The 18,675-nt window shown below is 40.3% G+C and overlaps 1 protein-coding gene across 3 annotated transcripts in view; it reads right to left on the reverse strand.

The window, feature by feature from the left end:
- Nucleotides 1–18,675, reverse strand: part of ULK4 (unc-51 like kinase 4) — a 627,233-nt gene that overhangs the window by 196,651 nt on the left and 411,907 nt on the right. For all 3 annotated transcript variants that reach the window (XM_051961226.1, XM_051961225.1, XM_051961224.1), the window contains exons 33-34: nt 18,344–18,510; nt 9,933–10,031 (exon numbers count right to left, since the gene is read on the reverse strand). In XM_051961226.1, coding sequence (XP_051817186.1) covers nt 9,933–10,031; nt 18,344–18,510 — 266 coding nt within the window. The remainder of the gene's footprint in view (nt 1–9,932; nt 10,032–18,343; nt 18,511–18,675) is intronic.

Raw genomic sequence — 18,675 nt, forward strand, 5'->3', positions numbered from 1 at the left:
AGAATCACTGCCAAGGGGAGCATATAGATGATGTGTGAGTGTGTTAATCACTGAGGAATGATTTCAGATAAATTATCATTATCTATAGGGGCCAAGCCCAGCGTATCAGATCATCGTGTTTATCCAGGAAACAGGGGAAAAGATTGTGGGAGTGGAAAGGAGGAATGGGCACCAAGGACAATTCAAGGTTAGGGAAAGCTAGAAAGACTAACTAGTGGAGAGAAAGCCAAGAAGTCTTCTTGGGGAAGCACAGAAGAGGCTTTTCTCATTTCAAGACTCTTTCCAACACACTACTATAGTTTTCCATGGCTCTCTCCAACTTAAGCCAAGTCTTCCTTTACCTCCTAATCCCCTATCTTCAATTCATGTTAGCTTTCAGACAGCAGGTTCATAGCCCTTAACTGAAACTAGGTTCTAATGTTTTGATCTTAGGTATGATGGTGGATTGCACAGACATCAGTTACTAAGAGAAAGATGATTATATTTGTTTATTCTTTACAAAACTGCATTCTGAAGGACTGGAATTATCAGTAATTCTCCATATTTCTGTCATGGTACATGTGGGGATGGTCTCTTTAGGGCTCTGTGGCAAGAGATGATGCCATGAAGGTTACCTTGTCAACAGCTCTCAGCAGTAACACGTTTTCAGAATGTTCGGGGAAGAACAGCTTTTGATGAAGTTTCAAGATTCCCTTCCTCTTGAGTCTAGCCAACTGATTTCATGGATATTTCTGTGAGTCTAAGCTGAGGTTGCTTGATAAAATAAACCAGGGTTCATAAAACAGGTGTTTCTACCCTGAATTTCATCATTGATAATAAAAGTTTTCATATAACTTAAGAAAAAGACTCTAGTTCAGTTTCAAATCTGAAGTGTGGAAAGGAGGAAAAACACTATTGTTCTACCTGTAAACTAATTCCGTGAATCAACAGAGAAAGACATAACTGAATTGAGTTCTATACACTTTTAAAGTTATTTTTTCTGGTCAAAATTATACTTTTTTGGTCAAGCCCTTAAAGCTGAAGTATAGTCAGTATTTTATATGCAACTGTCATGTAGATAACAATGAAGAGGCAATGAGTGTGTGGGCTGTGTAGTTCTAGGGTCTGGCTAGCCTCTGATCAGTATGCATCAAGCAAATATTCTGAAACTCTGCTATTTTATAATACTTATGGTTCATGCTCTTGGGTGTCTGCAAGTGTATAACTACACAATTGATCATCAAGAAAGCCTCCTAAAAGCTTATCTGTATGAAAAATGTCAAGAAGACTGGATAGAAAACTGACTGAATTTTGAATTCTGCAACAGCAACAGGAGGAAGAGGTAGCGTGGGTCTCTGCATCTTTGTGGATGGGCATGAATGACAGTACTTTATTAAGGCAGGCCAGAGTATTAGAGGAAGGCAAAGATAGTAGAGGTTAATATTTTCTAAACAAATGAGTGAAAAGCCTTAACTCCTGGGATGAGTATTTATGAAACTAAATGCAAGAAAAGCCAATACAGGCAAGACGGAGCTAAGAAAGCAGAGGGGTAGGAGGAGGAAAGGGAGCTCAGCTGTCCCCCATGTCTCCACAAGACAAAGAAAATAGACCTAAACAGGATGGCCAAGAAAAAGTCACAGAGCCATTTTTCTAGCCTGGATCAGCATGAGGAGGCAGAGAAAGGCTCCCTATGGGATGGAGGTTCAACTGGTAACACATGGGCCATTCCCACACAAGAAATGACAAAGGACTGAGGTGGTCTACCAGGGAAAGAAAAGCTGGTACAGCCAAGGAGAGGAGCCCGGTCTTGTGCAGGATGTGAGAACAGCAAGACAGTGAACAGACCACTCTGGAATCTCTGGGAGCCTGCAGACCAGACTGAGCTAACCTTGAGAACCTGGAATCACATAACCCTCAATACTCTACCAAAATGGCAGAAGGAACCAAGAGGACATGTGTTCAGCCCAGACTGACTCTAAAAGTGCCCAGGAAGAAGGCTGGAAAAATGAGCAAAGTGTCTAATCCAAAGAATTACAAGCTCAAGAATTAATCTGCGAAGGAGCAATTACAGAACATTTACAAGCAAAATCCCAAAGAAAAACAGTCTGTGCACAACAGAACTGCTGGAAGAGAACGTTCTCATTTTAGAGAAGAGGAAACCAACATCTGCATAAAACCAGTGTCTAAGTCACTGGGGCGATAAATGGCAGAACCAAGATCTGAACCCAGACCCTCTGGTTCCATCCAAACCCAAAGCCCATTTCCAGCACATAACTTTCCCACTAAGACTAAGACAACATAGTTTGGATAAATCTCAATGACCTAGTAAGGCCAGGATGAGAATCGAGCTTGCACGTGGGCCAGGTAGATTTCTTTATTCCCCAGCCCAAAGCTTATGAATGCATGCCCTTCACCAGATGGGGCTCCTGGCACTTGGATGCATCACTTCCTGTCCCTCATCACGATTTTCTGATGTCATAATATGAGGCACTAGCATAATTTTCATATTCAGTGGCTTTTATATTCTAATTGCAGAGATAATTAACTCTTTTAGGGAAAGACTTTTAGTATTAGGCCATGAACTTAAATAATTTACCTCTGAAGTTAGATTAAGTACTTAGCAAAATTATTTAGAATATGTGAGAGATGATATATCTTTTCACAGAAAAATCTCCAACTCTCTAATTTACTTAAAGAAAATGGAAGATAAAGGAAAATTAATTTTCCCTACACTTATTGACTCAATTTGGCAACAAAATCCCCCCTTTTTTTGCTCTAAAATAGATCCAATCTCAATTGTGATTCAATAAAAGAGTGAAATCATTGACAAAAGCCAAACAGTGGTGAGCTAATGGAGAATTGAAGAGCAAAGAGTATTTGGTAGAAGCAACATTTAAGTACATGTTCTGGAGATCAGTATAGCACATAATAGGGAGATCAGAGAAGGAGTGGGGTGAGGTCATTTTTTTTCTTGAATAAGGAGGAAATGATTAAGTAGAAATAATAAAATATGAGTAATTAAAACTAAAAGAAAAAGACAAACAAAACTGACTAAATACTATCCTCTGACACAAAACCTACAAAAATGACAACAAAAAGAAACCTAATAAGACTCTCTTGGGTTGCAGAAGCAGTAGAAATCAAGGCAAGGTGACCAATGTAGAATTTCCTCTACCTTTATGCACAGATTCATGGGGTAGAGGGGCTTTCTTGTGGTGGGATTTAGAGTAGGTAATTTATGTGCCTGGGCCTTCACTTCCTTATTTGCGCAATACTATGCTTGGATAGACTGGTTGCGAACACTAAGGTCTCTTCTTACATCTGTGACTCTGTGAATACTACTTGAGACAGCTATTAATGAAACCCATCATCCCCAATTCAATCTCTTCCCTTTTGTTATTTTCACCATGATTTTATTTTTTCATTTGTATCTGCAATGACCATCATAAGATCTAGCACATAGTAGGTGCTTACTAAATGCTTAATAATTATTAATAATACAAAAAAAACCCTTTAGTTACTCCAAAAAATAGGGGGTCTTATGAGCTTACTCTGGCGTAAAAGAAAGAGGGAGAAATTGAAACTGGGTCCCATTCTGCTATGGACCACAACTCAGAGGAGCTTAAGTAGTTAGTCTCTCTTGGAAATCTGAGAACAATTCTTTTTTCTTTTCTTTCTTCCTTTTTTTCTTTTCTTTCTCTTTTTATGCTTGTAAAAATGAGGGAAAAGTAGGCTATAATTCATGCATTAATTATCTGGTAATAAAAAAATATCCCAATGGTATAGCTTGACTTCTAATTTCCTCTTCCTTAGAGAGCTCAAGGAAATATAATATTTAGGTCAAAACAATTATCTTGGTATATTTTTTCTTCAGGGGCCATGGTCCACCTATTTACCCTAAATTTTTCAGGTCTTGCACAAATATCTCAGCATAAAACACATATCATGCATATTACAAATGCAGCTAATAATTTGCAAGTAAATAGGTTTCAAATTTTCTTTAGAATAATCATTTTTTAACTTTCATAGAATTATATTGCTGGAAGAATTTTTAAGAGTCCAACTAGCTTATTTCTCTTCCCTTAGGCAGGATTCCACCAAAATCATCCTAGATAAATGAAAACTAAGGATTGCCTTTCCCTCTCCTCCCCCACCTTCACATTGTGCCTCTTCTAGTTTTTAACAATCTTAGTAAAATTTATCTTTTGCATTCATATGCCCCAGTTAGGCTCCCAATAGGCTTATTACAATTTTTCTTTAACACAGATGTAGCCATAAATATTTGGCACTCTGTGCAACATAGGAAGTATACCAAAGTTCTCTCCCCTGATCATTTTAATTAATTCAATGATGATACATAATGCAGTACAGATTACTCAAACGAGGCATTTTGTGAAGCCATTGGAATCTTAATATAAGAGATGATCTGAAAAGGAGTCCATCCCAGAGATGCATTTTCTCTAAGTAATAGGTGGTCTTATTGGGTGGTTTCTCCCATAATACAATTCTACTAATACAAACATTAGAGATAACATTATAATGAGATTTCAGAGGGATGCTCGGTGGAGCAGGTGTATTACCAGTTACATTTTGAGGGAAAAGGTAATAAAGAAATGAGGATAAGACAACTTGGAACCAGGTTAAGGGGATTTACAGTCTCAGTTTCATGTGATCAGGAGCAATTTGTTTAACCTCTTAGATCCTCAGTCTTCTCATCTGTGAAATGAGGACGATAACCCTAGCATTGCGTACATCACAGTGTTGTGTTGTGCAAAAGGAATTCTGTGAAACTTAAATTACCGTATAACAGGACTTGCATCTATTTTCTAAGAAAAATAGTGTGGCCCAGTGGAAATTTATGGAGCACTGGTGAACTGGGCCCAGAGATAGGTCCATATTTGGACAAGAGGACAAGAATGGACAGACTGCTTTGGTGGAAAAAAGGCAATTTTCTTAAAGATCATAAATGTATTCCTGTATTTTACAACCAATATTTTTTGGTTGATACTGTATGACTAAGTTATGAAACAGTAAAATTTCGGAGGAATTCAACTTAAGAGTGACTCAAAGGAAAATGGAAAGGCACAGGGCAGATGTGAACAAGCTGCAGCAAGTTGTTACTGCAGTTGTGTCATTTCAGACATGTCTGCTTCTTTGTAACCTCATTTGGGATTTTCTTGGCAAAGATGTTGGAGGGGTTTGCCCTTTCCTTCTCCTGTTCATTTTACAGATGAGGAAATTGAGGCAAACAGGATTAAATGACTTGCCCAGGCTCAGACAGCGAGGAAATGTATGAGGGTGGATTTGAAGTCAGGGAGATGAATCTTCCTGACTCAGGGGCAGGTACAGTGTGAACTACATCACTTAGCTGCCCTTGCAACACATTACAAACAAGGAATTGTGAAGGAGGCGTGATGTGAAGGAAGTCCACAAAGACATGTATGACAGAGAAAGATGAGCCTGTGACAATAGCCAGGGATAACCGATAGACAATCAGTGTACTCGATTGGTTTGCTCAGGATGTCAGAACTTGAGAAAGATCCTTGAAACATTACATGGATACTCCCTGGCAACCACACAGGAGGACAAGGGCACAAGTCATAGGGAATCCAATCTAATGCCAAATCTCATTATTTCTGCCTTCACAACATATATTCTATTTGCCACTTTCTCTTCACTCATATTACTGCCATCCTGGAGCAAATCCTCATCACCTCCTACCTGGACTATTACAATAGCCTGTTTTGGTCTCCTTACCACACAGCTTTCAAAGGAATCTTCCTAAAATACAGATATGAACATATTAGTCCCTTCCTCAACAAAGTCCCTATTACCATGATCAAATAAAAAGGTTCAGATAAAACCCAATTCCTTCTTATTTCTCTATTCTTCTTATGTATTATTCCCCTATACATTCTCCATGATCCAGTGATATTGATCTTCTTGTTCTTAATTTCTCATACAAGTTACTCCACCTCCTGACTCCATCCACTTTCGCTGGCTGTCCCCTTGCCTGGGATTCTGATTCTTCATCTTGGCCTTCTGGACTCCTTGGGTTCCTCTAATACTCAGTCCAAATCTGCCCTTTTGCCAGAGGCCTTTTCTAGTCTTCTCCCCCTCCCTCAAATGCCTTCCCTCCAAGGTTTTTTCTCCTAAATACTACATTGAGGATATCTCCAAAGTTTTAATGCAGTTAAAATATATTAATATTTTTAAGATGCTACATTCTTTGAACACTGTCTTCCACATTAGAATGTGTGCTCTTTGAGGTCAAGGGCCATGTTTTTCTCTTTCTTTGCCTATGTTTAGCACATAATAAGCTTTTCTTAAACGCATATTCATTGATCTATTAACAGGATGGGTTAATGTGATGGAGTTACAATCTGTATGGTAAGAGACAGTACCCACAATGATGAGATCACAGACCTACTGGAGTATCTAGTATCATGTTGATAGTGACCATTATTTTCTGATTTCAGAACATAGATTAAATTCTCAAGGGAAGAATCCAAAGACTAACATGGGAAAGGCAAAGGTGTAAAGAGGATAGGTTGGGAAAAGGCCTGCTCACAAAGAAGAATCTTCAGTGAAGGTGTTATAGAAGATGAACAGAACAGCTCTTGAGCAGATAGTGCTGAGCGAAGGTACCGGAGAAAGAACACTGATTACGTGTGATGAGCCAACCTAGCTGGGTTGGGGATGGCTGGGATTCTGCCTTTGTGTCCCCTGCCAAACGACCTGAATATCACCCTTGGATGGTTAATACATGTTTGTTAAAATGACTTGAATACAGAAGGTGAAAGCATGTTTTTAACTGTCAGTTACGGATTCATCTTGCATATTTTGCTGAATTCAACAAAACCTCTCATTCTGGAAAATGGAATCAGAAAGAGTCATTAGCAAAGGAGTTAAGAGACATAAACCAGTCCTAATTCTGTTTACAATTAGCTCTGTGACATTCGACAAATGTCACAACATGGAAAGAGCAACAGATCTGAAGCCAAAAGACCTGGGTTCTCGGGAGAACATTGTACACACAAACAGCAACATTGTGTGATGATCAACTTTGAGAGACTTAGCTCTTCTCAGCTATACTGAATTATCTAAGGCAATTCCAAAAGATTTATGAAGGAAAATGCTGCCCATGTTCAGAGAAAGAACTATGGAGTCTGAATGCAGATCGTAGCATGCAATTTTCAGTTTGGGTTTTTTCTTTCTCCTTTTGTTCTGATCCTCTTTTACCACATGACTAATATGGAACTAGGTTTGATATGATTATACATGTATAACCTATATCAGATTGCTTGCTGTCTTGGGGAGGGGAGAAGAAAGGAAGGAGGAAGAAAAATTTAGAAATGAAATCTTTCAAAAATGAATGTTAATATATTGGATTACTTGCCATCTAGGGAAGGAGGTAAGGGGAGGGGAGGGAAAAATTAGTTAGCACAAGGTTTTGTAAAGGTGAATGTTAAAAATTATCCATGTATATATTTTGAAAATAAAAAGCTTTAATTAAAAAAAAGGATGTTGAAAACTATCTTTACATGTAACTGGAAAGTGACCTTGGGCAAACTACCCAAACCCTCTGAATCTGAAAGGACCGGATTGGACAGCCTCTCAGTTCTTTTCTGGCTCGTGAACCTAAGATATATCAGTCCGAGTTTCTCACTTGCACAGCGAGATATCCAGCTGAGAAGACTTCCAAAGCTCCTTTCGGATGCCCGGTTCTGACGGGTCTGTCCCCCTGCAAGGCCGGCCCGAGGCCCTAGCCAGCGTGCTGGCCGGCGGCCGAAGCGCCTGCGACGCCCCCCCGATGCTGGCTGGGGTGGCCCCGGTGCCAGTCTGACAGACAGCCCTCTCCCGCAGAGACGCACCCCTCCGCTCCAGGCTCCCAGAAAATGACAGCCTCGCGTCTCTGTTCTTCCTCCACTTCAGAACCGGCAAGCTGCCTCCCAAGGCAGCACATGTTCCGCTCTAGGGTAGGGAATCCAATCTCCATTCCAGGTGCCCGCCGCTGCTCCGCTGCCAGAGCTTTCCCCATTAATGGTCTGTCACGGCTGTTAGGTTTACTGAGACAGGCACATGCTCAACAAACAATTCTGAAAGCGCCGATTCTTTGCCGCCGCGAGGATGGAGGGCAGCCCTCCCGGCCCTCGGCCCAATCACTTGAAGGATGTAATTAAACAGGGTAATCAGGGTAACTATTACAAACACTGTAATCAAACCTAGGTTCATCAAAGGCGGGGGAGGCTGCGGATCCTGGCAGAAGGGAGCAATGTCTTAATCAGTTACATCTCTTAATTAAGTCTCTTAAGAAACTGAATATAACTACAGAAAAGGGGGAAGTAAAATGACTCCTTCCCTTCCCCTTCGGGAGATGGAAAGCTACGGGAGGCAACGTGGAGGTGCTCCTTCTTCTTTTTTTTCTTAAGGAGACTTTACTTTTGTCCTTGAGACAAGAGCGAGAAAGCCCTTTCAAGGCTCAGGCTTGGCGGGATGCTGCGTGCGCACCCTCGGCGCTGCCTCCGAGGAAACAACTACACTTTATCCACCGAAGAACAGCTTCCGAGCTCCAGACGTCCCCGAATTAAAACAGGGACTTCCCATCTCAAACACTTCACTCTGACGAGAGCTTTTCAAGAGCCGGGGATGCGTGCAAGATGGCAGCTCTTTCAGCCGGTCTCCTGTCGGGCCCACGTTAACCCTTTTTTGTTTAAACTCCTGTGGAGATCGGTTCAGTGTTTTCCTGTTTTTCTCATTCGATCATCAGTGTTAAGAAAGCCTACGATGTGGACATCATTAGTGGAGCTCGTCATGATAAGCCCTAGTGGAGAATTCCCCTCGGAGGGGAAATGCAGCATGCTGTTGACCCCAAAAAGGATCATGAGGTCAACTGTAACCTAAATTTTAAAAAAAATTTAAAGCCTTCAACAGGGGACAACTTTGGTTTGCGGTCTGTAAATGTAGGTGAAGGTTTTTTTTTTTTTTTTTTTTTTTTTTAATTAGGTATGTTTCTGCAAAGACAGACAATGGAGCGGGGTGGGGGCAGAACCGGCAAGACAGGCTTTCTCCATCCCTGCCAGGACACCCACAGATTGGGTACAGAGTGCTCACTGGGCTCTCAGTCACAATACAATCACATAATTACACTGGTTGAAGGCACTCTCTCACTAGGATCTCCATACAACAACAAAAAATACAGATTTTACCCTAAATATCTTGTTTGAAAGTCATTAGATTCTTACTTATTTTAATCTTCACCTTCCCACAGAGTCTTCTTCTTTTCAGGGTCATTAGATATGGCTGGCCCGGCTGGCTCCTCTTTATTCCCCTCTAGGCTGCGCTGCTACCTTTTCAGACTTCAATGTGCCCACTCCTCCCACTTCAGTGGGTGCTGCTGTGGCTTGTGTTTGTCTCCTGAGCACTCAGCACAGTGGCTGGCACCCAGGAAGTGCCCAGTGGTCATTACTTGGCTAGCAGTATATGCTCTGAGACGCTTTCCGAGTCAAGATGTAGTTATACAATGAAAACCTCAATCACTTTAAAATACTTCAGAATTTGAGGGTTTGCTGAGTTGAATTTCAGAGAGTCCCTCAGAGCTTTTGAGCCCTGCTTTCTGCCCTGCTGCTGCCCCTTGAAGACAATCAGTTGCCTCCATCCAAATGTAGACGTAGCATCTCTCCCAATTACAACGTGAGCTCCTTGAGAGCAAGGACTCATTTTTCTTTCCTATCAGCAATGCTTAGCAGAGTGCTTGGCACACAATGAGTATTTAATAAAAGCTTTTATATTCATTCATTTATCCTTAGAAAGACCCTTTATAGAACTTGGTTTTGACTCAAGTTCAAAAGAAAAGATAAGCCCAACATTGAAGCCCATGAGATGAAAAATATATTCAAATAATTTCGACATGAGTAATATTCACAAGGGTTCTAGGGGAAATAAGTTCTTACCAGCTGAATAAGCAAGCTAGTTAGATCTGTCAGAGGTTTATTAATAAGCAAAAGGTCTTCAGCAGCCTGAGTATGCTCTCCTGTAGCATTCTTCTGGGCCTTCAATGAGAGAGAGAAAAAGAAATGGTCACCTTGTTGCATACTAGAAGTAAACAGTGGTACAAATCTGAATGGGAACAAAAATTCAGATGATAACCATTCTTAGGAGCAAGTAAACAACAGCTATGGGTGAACTGTTTTTATGATAATAAGTAAAAGAAAATTTAAGCTTTTTTTTTTTTTTTTTGCTAAGGCAATTGGGGTTAAGTAACTTGCTCAGGATCACACAGCTAGGAAGTGTTAAATGTCAGAGGCAAGATTTGAACTCAAGTCCTCCTGACTTCAGGGCTGGTGCTTTATCCACTGCAGCTCTAGCTGCCCCAAATTTAAGTATTTTCAACTAAATAGGATGCAAAGAAAATATATACATTCTATCAAATATATACTTTCTATATATCTGAACATGTTGAAGGAATAGGCTGAATAAAATCCAAAGGTTATTTTAAGCATATTATATATATGCACATATATACATATATGTTTGATGTATATGCACTTATAAATACATACATGCAGCTACATATAATATATATATATACGCACACACACTCATATATATGTTGCTATGCTGATTAACCTCAAACATTTTGGTTTAGCTTTATTAGAAGGCACAAACAGGAACGAGAAAATCAAAAGAGCATTCATTTTATCTGTATTCTCCAAGGGATTTTATAGTAAATACATAAAAGTGGTGTTGGGGTTTTGATTTCTGAACCTGAATTATTTGAGATGAAAGAAACATTTATTTCTTTAGCATATAATTTTAAGTAATTACACATTTCATGCTCATTTTCTAACCACGTTTTCATTTTCGGTCAGAGAAGATCTGTCAGAGAAGAGAAGGCAATGTCCTTTGCTAAAGCATGTAAGGCAAGTGGGTGTGCTGCCTTAGGTCAGTGGCTGGGATTACTGGTCCCCTCTCTAGAAAGCTAATGGGTTCATTGCCTCAGGCTGAGTGACAAGATTTTTTTTGTATCCATTTTCCTTGATTAAAGGTACTCAATTAAGAATTAATGTTCTGGACACAAAGTAGATACTCATCAACTGAAGAAAGGATAAATTAACTGTACCTATTTTAATATACCATAAAAATAAAGGACATAAAGAATTCAACGACAGAGAGAAGACTGAAATGAACTGATGCAGAATAATTGTGAAGAACCAGGAAAACAACATACACACTGACAACAATGTAAAGGGAAAGAACAACAATTCAAAGTGAATACCACTGATAGACCAAATGTAGCCCCTAGAGAAGAGCTGAAAAAACGAATAGCCCTTTTTTTTCTGGTGGAGGAGGGCAGCAGGGTTCCTGTTGAGAGGACTATTGCATGTATTCTAAGCCATGGGTGTGTTATTTCATTTTGCTGAACTACTCTTTGTCTCTTTCTTCTAGGTCACAAGGGATAGTTTACTGGGTAGGGAACTTAGGGGAGAGTATTAATTAATGAAAATGAGGTAAAAACAAACTAAAAAAGCAATAGAAGAATAAAAGAATTAATGTTCATCTCAATAAAAGAAAATCTATTTTCTAATTACATGGACCAAATTACTTCCAATTACATCAGAACCAAATGAACTGATGGGACCTATTAGCTTTGAATCTCTATGTTTTCCACTGGCTTATGAGCTTATGTCTGAAACTATTAGAAAAATGGAGATTTCTCATAGAAAAGACTGTAGCATTAACCTAGAAATCTCAATTCCACTTTTAAGGCTCAGATGGGGATGATCAAATGCTTTTAACTATGACATGATAGTTGCAGAATCTAAGTGTTTCCTACCTGAGGATATAAGTAGGTAGAAAAAGCCTGGGATGTAAGGGTGTGTAAAGGACTCAACCCGTCTTTCAGATACCTACTCTATACTCTGTGCAGAACTGAAGAACGACTCTTACAGCCAATGTAAAAACTGGCTGCCTGTGCATCTGCCACAGAAAGCCCCTACTCCTGGTGAGGGCTTTCCACCTTGTTCAGTGACCCCAAACACCTGGCCACTCTTCTCCAATTATCCACGTGTGACAGTTAAGATTTTGGGGATTCAAAAATGACTGGAGGGAAGCAAGTTCCACTTGTGTTCAGGGCAAAAGTAAGTAAGCGGGCTTATATAAGAGAAAATATAACAATTATATAAGGGAAATATAAGATAACATAAGGGAACATAATATAAGGGGGGAAAAGGATGTGAAAAAAGGAGAAGAAATCTCTACGGCCCCCATTTGGATAAGCTTTTCCTCCAGACCGGGTCTCGGCCAGTGTCTCAGAAAACACCGGCCCCAGCTATCCCTACACCTGGTTTGCTGTAGAGGTGTTTTTTCAGGATCCCTTTTCTTCTTACCTACATTGCTTTTCTTTATTGTCAATGGGAAACATGAATGAGAGAAGATGAAGAGAGAAAGATTCCACAAGGGCACAAATATCTAAAGTTCTTGATCGAGTTATCAGAGCTGGCGTGCTAAGAGCTGCAGCCTCACTGCCTCGGCTCCTCCAAAGATGTGGGAGAAAAGATCTTCAAAGAGATTGTGACTCGGGTCGTGGGATTAATGGAACATCACGGACTTATGGCAAACGATGAGGAAAGTCGCAGATACCTGGGGAACTAGCTCCAATGCCTAGAAGCACTGTTAAGGAAAGAACTCTGGACCTGAAATCCAACATGTACCAGGCAACAAGCAAAATCCCTCCATGCTTCAGTGGTCCCAGATGTTCCGCCCTCCCTCAGGGGCGAGTCAGTCATTTCTGATAACTCACCAACCCAAACAAGAACGCTCGGAGATATAAAGGCTCAGAGTGGAAGAAATAAGCCCTAATTCTACCAGTGGTAATCTAGGAGAGTCCAGGATCAATCATTAAATCTCTTAGTCTTGACTTTCTCCACCTATATTATGGGAATGATATGACTCAGACAACCCATTTCCTGGAGATGTCTGGAAGGAAGCATTTTGTAAACTTTTGGTGTTATATAAACAGGAGCTATTCTTTGTTACACCAAAAAACAAAGGAAGTCTCTGATCTCTGTTCAGAAGGATCCCTGATGTTGGGCACAGAACAGGTCAAAAACAGAAAGGGAGGTCTGGTCTCGAATCATTCATAGCTCTGTGTATGTGAGCGCAGAGAACTAGAAACAAAATGGAGAGTCTACTGATTGGGAAATTCTGTCATTGTGATCTAGCAACATAATAGAATACTACTGGCACAAGAAACCACAAATTAGGAATTCGGAAGAACATGAGATCTATATGAACCGACACAGAGTAAATTAAGCTGAATGAAACAATACACACAGAGCATTAGGTGGCCAGTGGCGAGAGTGCTGGGGCAGGAGTCAGGAAGACTCATTTTCCTGAGTTTGAATCTAGCTTCAGACTCTACAATGTGTCAGACATTGTGCTAAGAACTTTAAAAATATAAACTCATTAGATCGTCATAAATTCCCATTTTATAGATGAAGAAACTGAGGCCAAAAAAAAAAAGTCAATGTCATAAAATTATGAAAAGTATGACTGGAAAAAAAAAGCTATTAGAAGCCATTCCCACTTCATCCTTTTGCCAAGGTGGAAGGTCCATGAGTGTTGTTCATTGTACATATTTTTAAGACTTTTTTTTGATACACTAATCATTTGTGTTGACTTTTTCCCTTTTTTTGTCTTTTAAAAATGCTTTTGTGGAGACTGGGAAAGAGAAACTGGGGAAAACTATTGTGATATTTTTTAAAAAGTATCAATAAAAACTTAAAAAAATAAAAAGCTATAGGCCATGGAAAGATTGTACTAACCGTTTCCCTCCAAGTTGACAACAACCCATAAGTCATTCCTACTTTCTCATTAATCTTCAATCCCTCCCTGCCTCCTGGCTGCTTCTCTATTACTAGCAGACATGCCCACATCACCCCCATCCTCTCTTGATCCCTCCATCCCTAGCAATTATCCTCCTGCATCTCTGCTCCCTTTGTGGTCAAACTCTTGGAAGCCACCTGAAACAAGTGCTCTGCTTTCTCTCTGTCTCTCTTGGGTCTTGGCGATCTATCATTCAGCCGAAACAGCTGGAAGGCTCTCTCCTTTGCCAGTCAAATGGCCTTTTCTCAACTCTCCTCCTCGACTTCAGTAGCCTCAGACAATGTGGCACCTCATCTCTCCGGGTTTCCAGGGCACTGCTCTCTCCTGGTTCCCCCACTCCCTGTCTGCTCCTTCTGTGTCAGCCTTGCTGCACTCCTCTAGGTCGCCTCCCTGACCACTGGTGCTCCCCAACTCCCTCCACGTTATTTTATTTGACGGCTCTCATCAGCACCCGCAGATGAATCATCATCTCTACACAGATGATTATTCAGTCCTAACATCTCTGATCTCTAATGTCACACATATAACTCTCTCGAACATCTTGATAGCGACGTCCCATAAATCTTAAGCTCAATATGTCCAAAAGTGAGCTCATAATCTCTACCTGCAAACCCTCCTCCCTTCCCTTTTCCTAACTTTCCTACCACTGTCCAAGCCCTGGGCCCCTCCCTCCCTCTGGCCTCCTGTGTCCAGCCTGTCCCCAAGCCCTGCCACTTCTATCTTTGTACCTTTACTCCTGTGGCACTCCCCCCATCCTGGCACTAATCCCCTGATCCCCTTCGGGGCAGGGGAGGCCCTGCCTGAGCCTTTTCTCCTTCTAGCCCACCCGGCACTCAAATCAGCAATCTCTGAAAGAGCAGAGCTAACGGTATCACAGATTCTAATGCCTCCTTATACCCACTAAGACCAAATGGAAAGCTGTTCAACCCTGGCACCTTCCTACCTTGCCATTCCTTCCTCACTTTATTCCTCTGAGATCAGAGCACCTCATGCCAGGCCTAGAGTCAGCAAGATTCAGCTGTCTGAGTTCAAATCCAGCCTCAGGTACTTACTAGTTGCGTGATCCTGTCTGCCTCAGTTTCCTTATCTGTAAAATGAGCTGGAGAAGAAAATGACAAACAACTCCAGTATCTTTGCCAAGAAAATCCCAGGTGGGGTCACCCAGAGTCAGATGCAGGTAGAATGACTGAATGAGCCAGAGACCCTGGCTTCCTTACTATTCCCCACACAGACTTTTCATCTGCTGGATCCATGAGTTTTCACCGACTGTCCTCTTGCCTGGAATGGTCACCCTGCTCCCCTCTGTCTTCCTTGACTCAGATCCTAGCAAAAAGCCTCTCCTTCCCCCTTAATAACCGTGCTTTCCTCCCACGCTGGTATCTCCAAGTTACCCCGTATCTATTTCCTTGGCACACCATTTTTGGTGCGTGATCTCCTCCCGTTTTGTTTTTTTGCCCTTCTTTGCATCTGCAGTACTTAGCAACACAAAAGGCCCTAAAGAAATGCTTGTCCATAGACTGACTGGAAAGTTCCCCCATCAATGTAGATTGGGAACTCTTCTTTAACAGGAACACTCAGAAGGGATGGGTCAGAGACAAGATTTGAAAAAAAAAATAGTGTGCTCAATAAATGTGCATTGACTTGCTTTAAAAAAAAATCACTATTTTTTTGAGATTTACAACATGCTATAATGTCATCACTGTACTCATGTACAGTCAGAAAAGATGGGGGTTGCCATTGCAGCTCTGACACTTACTAGTTATGTGACTTTGGGGAAAATCACTTAACCTTCCCAGGTCATAGTTCTTCATCTGTAAAATATAGATAGTGCCTCTTATACTACTGATCTCCCAGCATTGTTGAAAGGAAAACACTTTCTAAAGCAGCCTATCAATATGCATTTTCACTTAGGTCACAGATGTAAATGAAATGCTTTGCAAAGGTAAAAAAACCCTATGTAAATGTTTGGTAACAATAACCATCAAAGCTGGCTTCTCCTACTCAAACTTCTTCTGGGTTTTAGAACAGTTTTTTTTTCTTCTTTTTTAAAAAATTATTTATTTTTAATAAACATTGCTTTATGTATCATGTTGGGAGAGAAAAATCAGAACAAAAAGGAAAACCATAGAGGAAAAAAACAAACAACAAAAAAAGAAGTGAATATAGCATGTCTTAAATTTATATTTAGTCTCCATTCTCTCTCTGGATCCATTAGGCATTCTCTATCCAAAGTTTATTGGGACTGCCTTGGATCACTGAACTACTGAGAAGAACCAAATCTTTCATGGTTGATCACTGCACATTTTTGCTGTTATTGTGTGCAACGTATTCCTGGTTCTGCTTGTTTCATTCAGCCTCAGTTCAAATAAATCTTTCCAACCTCTCTATAATCAGCTTGTTCATCATTTTTAATAGAACGATAATATTTCACTGTCTTCATCTATCACAACGTGTTTAGCCATTCCCCAATTGATGAGCATCTACTCAGTTTTTCTATTCTTTGCTACCACAAAAAAAGCAGCTACAAACAATTTTGCACACGTGGATCTTTTCCCCTCTTTTATGATTTCCTTGGGATACAGATCCAGTAATGGCACTGCTGGGTCAAAGGGTATGCACAGTTATAGCCTTTTGGGCATAGTTCCAGATTGCTCTCCAGAATGGTTGGATCAAAAACAATTTATTTTTCAAAGCAAATGTAGATTACATTAAGGAAAATCTTAGCGCTGGGACTTAAAGGAAGCTGAAGAGAGACATGGTTTTAAAAGCATTTGCAGTTCACTATTTCAGGGGAATGTGTCTTAGATGCACACTCCATCTATTTTCCCAACTGCCATTGCTCATAATTCAGTCTTAAGTATTTATCTTGGTTCTTTCAGAGCTGGCACCAGGTATCATGGTTGCTAATGGAGATCAAAGGCAGCTGTCAAGGATGCCAAGAAGAATATATAGTAAACATGATGCGGGGGGATTCAGAAAGGTAATTAATTGTACTGCATTCTATAATTGAGTTAAGGCGAATGAAACATGATTAATTCATTACCAATTTTTATGAATATATAAAAAGGAAGATTTTGATGAAGGCAGTAAAAAGATATTCATGAGTGTCTTCCTAATCATTTACACAAGGAGATTTCCATTGTTCTGGGGTCCTTCAGTTTCTGATCCTTTTCATCTATAATCTACCTGACAATCTTTCATTAGAAGCATCAAAGCCATTTTTTGAGAGGAACTATCTATTGTATCACAAAGAATTTACAACCACCACAATGGGATCACAGATATAAGAAATGATGTACTTTTAAGAAAAAGAAATTTTTCATTGTGCTAGTGTGACAGGTAGTGGGGGGAGGAAGCCAAAAGAAATCTAGTGTTCACAAGGACCTGACACTTTTTATATAGATTATTTAAAATTAATGTAGGAATGTGAAAGAAAAAAGTTAGATTGTTTTCATCAGCTTTTTAGAAAAGAAATGATGTCAAATAAATATCAAGTATCTGTGAAAAGCCCCCCTCCCTTGGAAGTCTTAAGTGGAGTTGCTTACTGTATTATGTTATGCCAGAAAGCCACCAGGTCCAAATTAGCTATGGTAGGAACTATTTTTCTTAATAGAAACTACCGTAGACTAAACAAATATCCTAGAGATCTAATGTTAGCTCTGTTATTATGAGCTTTGGAAAAGTATTTGGTCAATCTTCTTTTGCTTCTGAATAAAAAGCCCCTCAAAATTCTGTTGTTTGTCACTTACTATTTCAACAGAAAATAATAAGAAAATAAGGAACTAATGTTCTAAATTCTAGATGATCAAAACATGAACAATGCTTTTAAAAATTAATATTACTGGGCAATTAGTGCAATTGGTTTGAGCAGAGAAGTCTAGACTAGTTAATCACTAAAGTCCCTTCAAAAAATTTGATCATTTGTTGCTAATCGTCAGAGGTTACAATTCTGATCCCTCAAATGAGCCAATCAGCTTTGTTACGTTGCCAAACTTCCCTAACCCCTAAATCAAAATTTCATGCCTATGGTCACAAGATTAAGCAAGTGAGGAAGTACAAGAGATTAATCAATGGCAAACTATTGCTTCTGGCAAATCAACTCTGAGTGCACTTCCTATGTAGAGGAGGTCAATGGGCCAATATTTGTGTGCGAATGCTAGGCAGGGAAATTCTCCCTTTCCTCCCTGAAGCTGGGGTTCCAGGCCAGTCCTGAGCTGAACTTAAGATGGTTGTTCTGCTCCAGAGTGGATAGTTAGGGGCCAACTGTGGGTCACCCATGGTCAAGAGGTCTCCCTCTGCTTCCTTTAGAAATCATATAATCAGGTCTTCTATCCCTGATGGAAGTCTATTCTTTCTTTCTCTTTCTAGTCTCCTTTTAAATAAGTGTATTTTAAAATAAGATAAAAAAAGGAAAAGAAGAGGAGAAATGGCATGGGATAGCCTTATCATTCACCCGCCCACAGAATACAGCAGTCACCTGTAGCGCCATCCGAACAACGTTGGACGTGTAGATGAGCATGTAGTGCAGAATGTCGAGCAGGGAAAACAGCAACGCATTGGCCGTCTTGATGTTGTTCTTGTTGTCCATGTCCAGGTACAGCGCTGAGGTTTCAATTAAAAGGTTGCGTATGTGACGGACCAAACCTGAGGGGAAAAAATGGGAAAGTCAAGTAGATATGGACCCAAGAAAAATGTCCCCAGAGAAGCTGAGGAGAGAATGTTCCCAGAGAGCGACCCAGCCAGAACTGGAGATGGGATGGGGAGAAAGGCAGAAACAAGCTGGAAGGGTCACAGTAGAGGAGGATAAGA

The sequence above is a fragment of the Antechinus flavipes genome, chromosome 5, assembly GCF_016432865.1.
Source record: "Antechinus flavipes isolate AdamAnt ecotype Samford, QLD, Australia chromosome 5, AdamAnt_v2, whole genome shotgun sequence".
Taxonomy (NCBI): domain Eukaryota; kingdom Metazoa; phylum Chordata; class Mammalia; order Dasyuromorphia; family Dasyuridae; genus Antechinus; species Antechinus flavipes.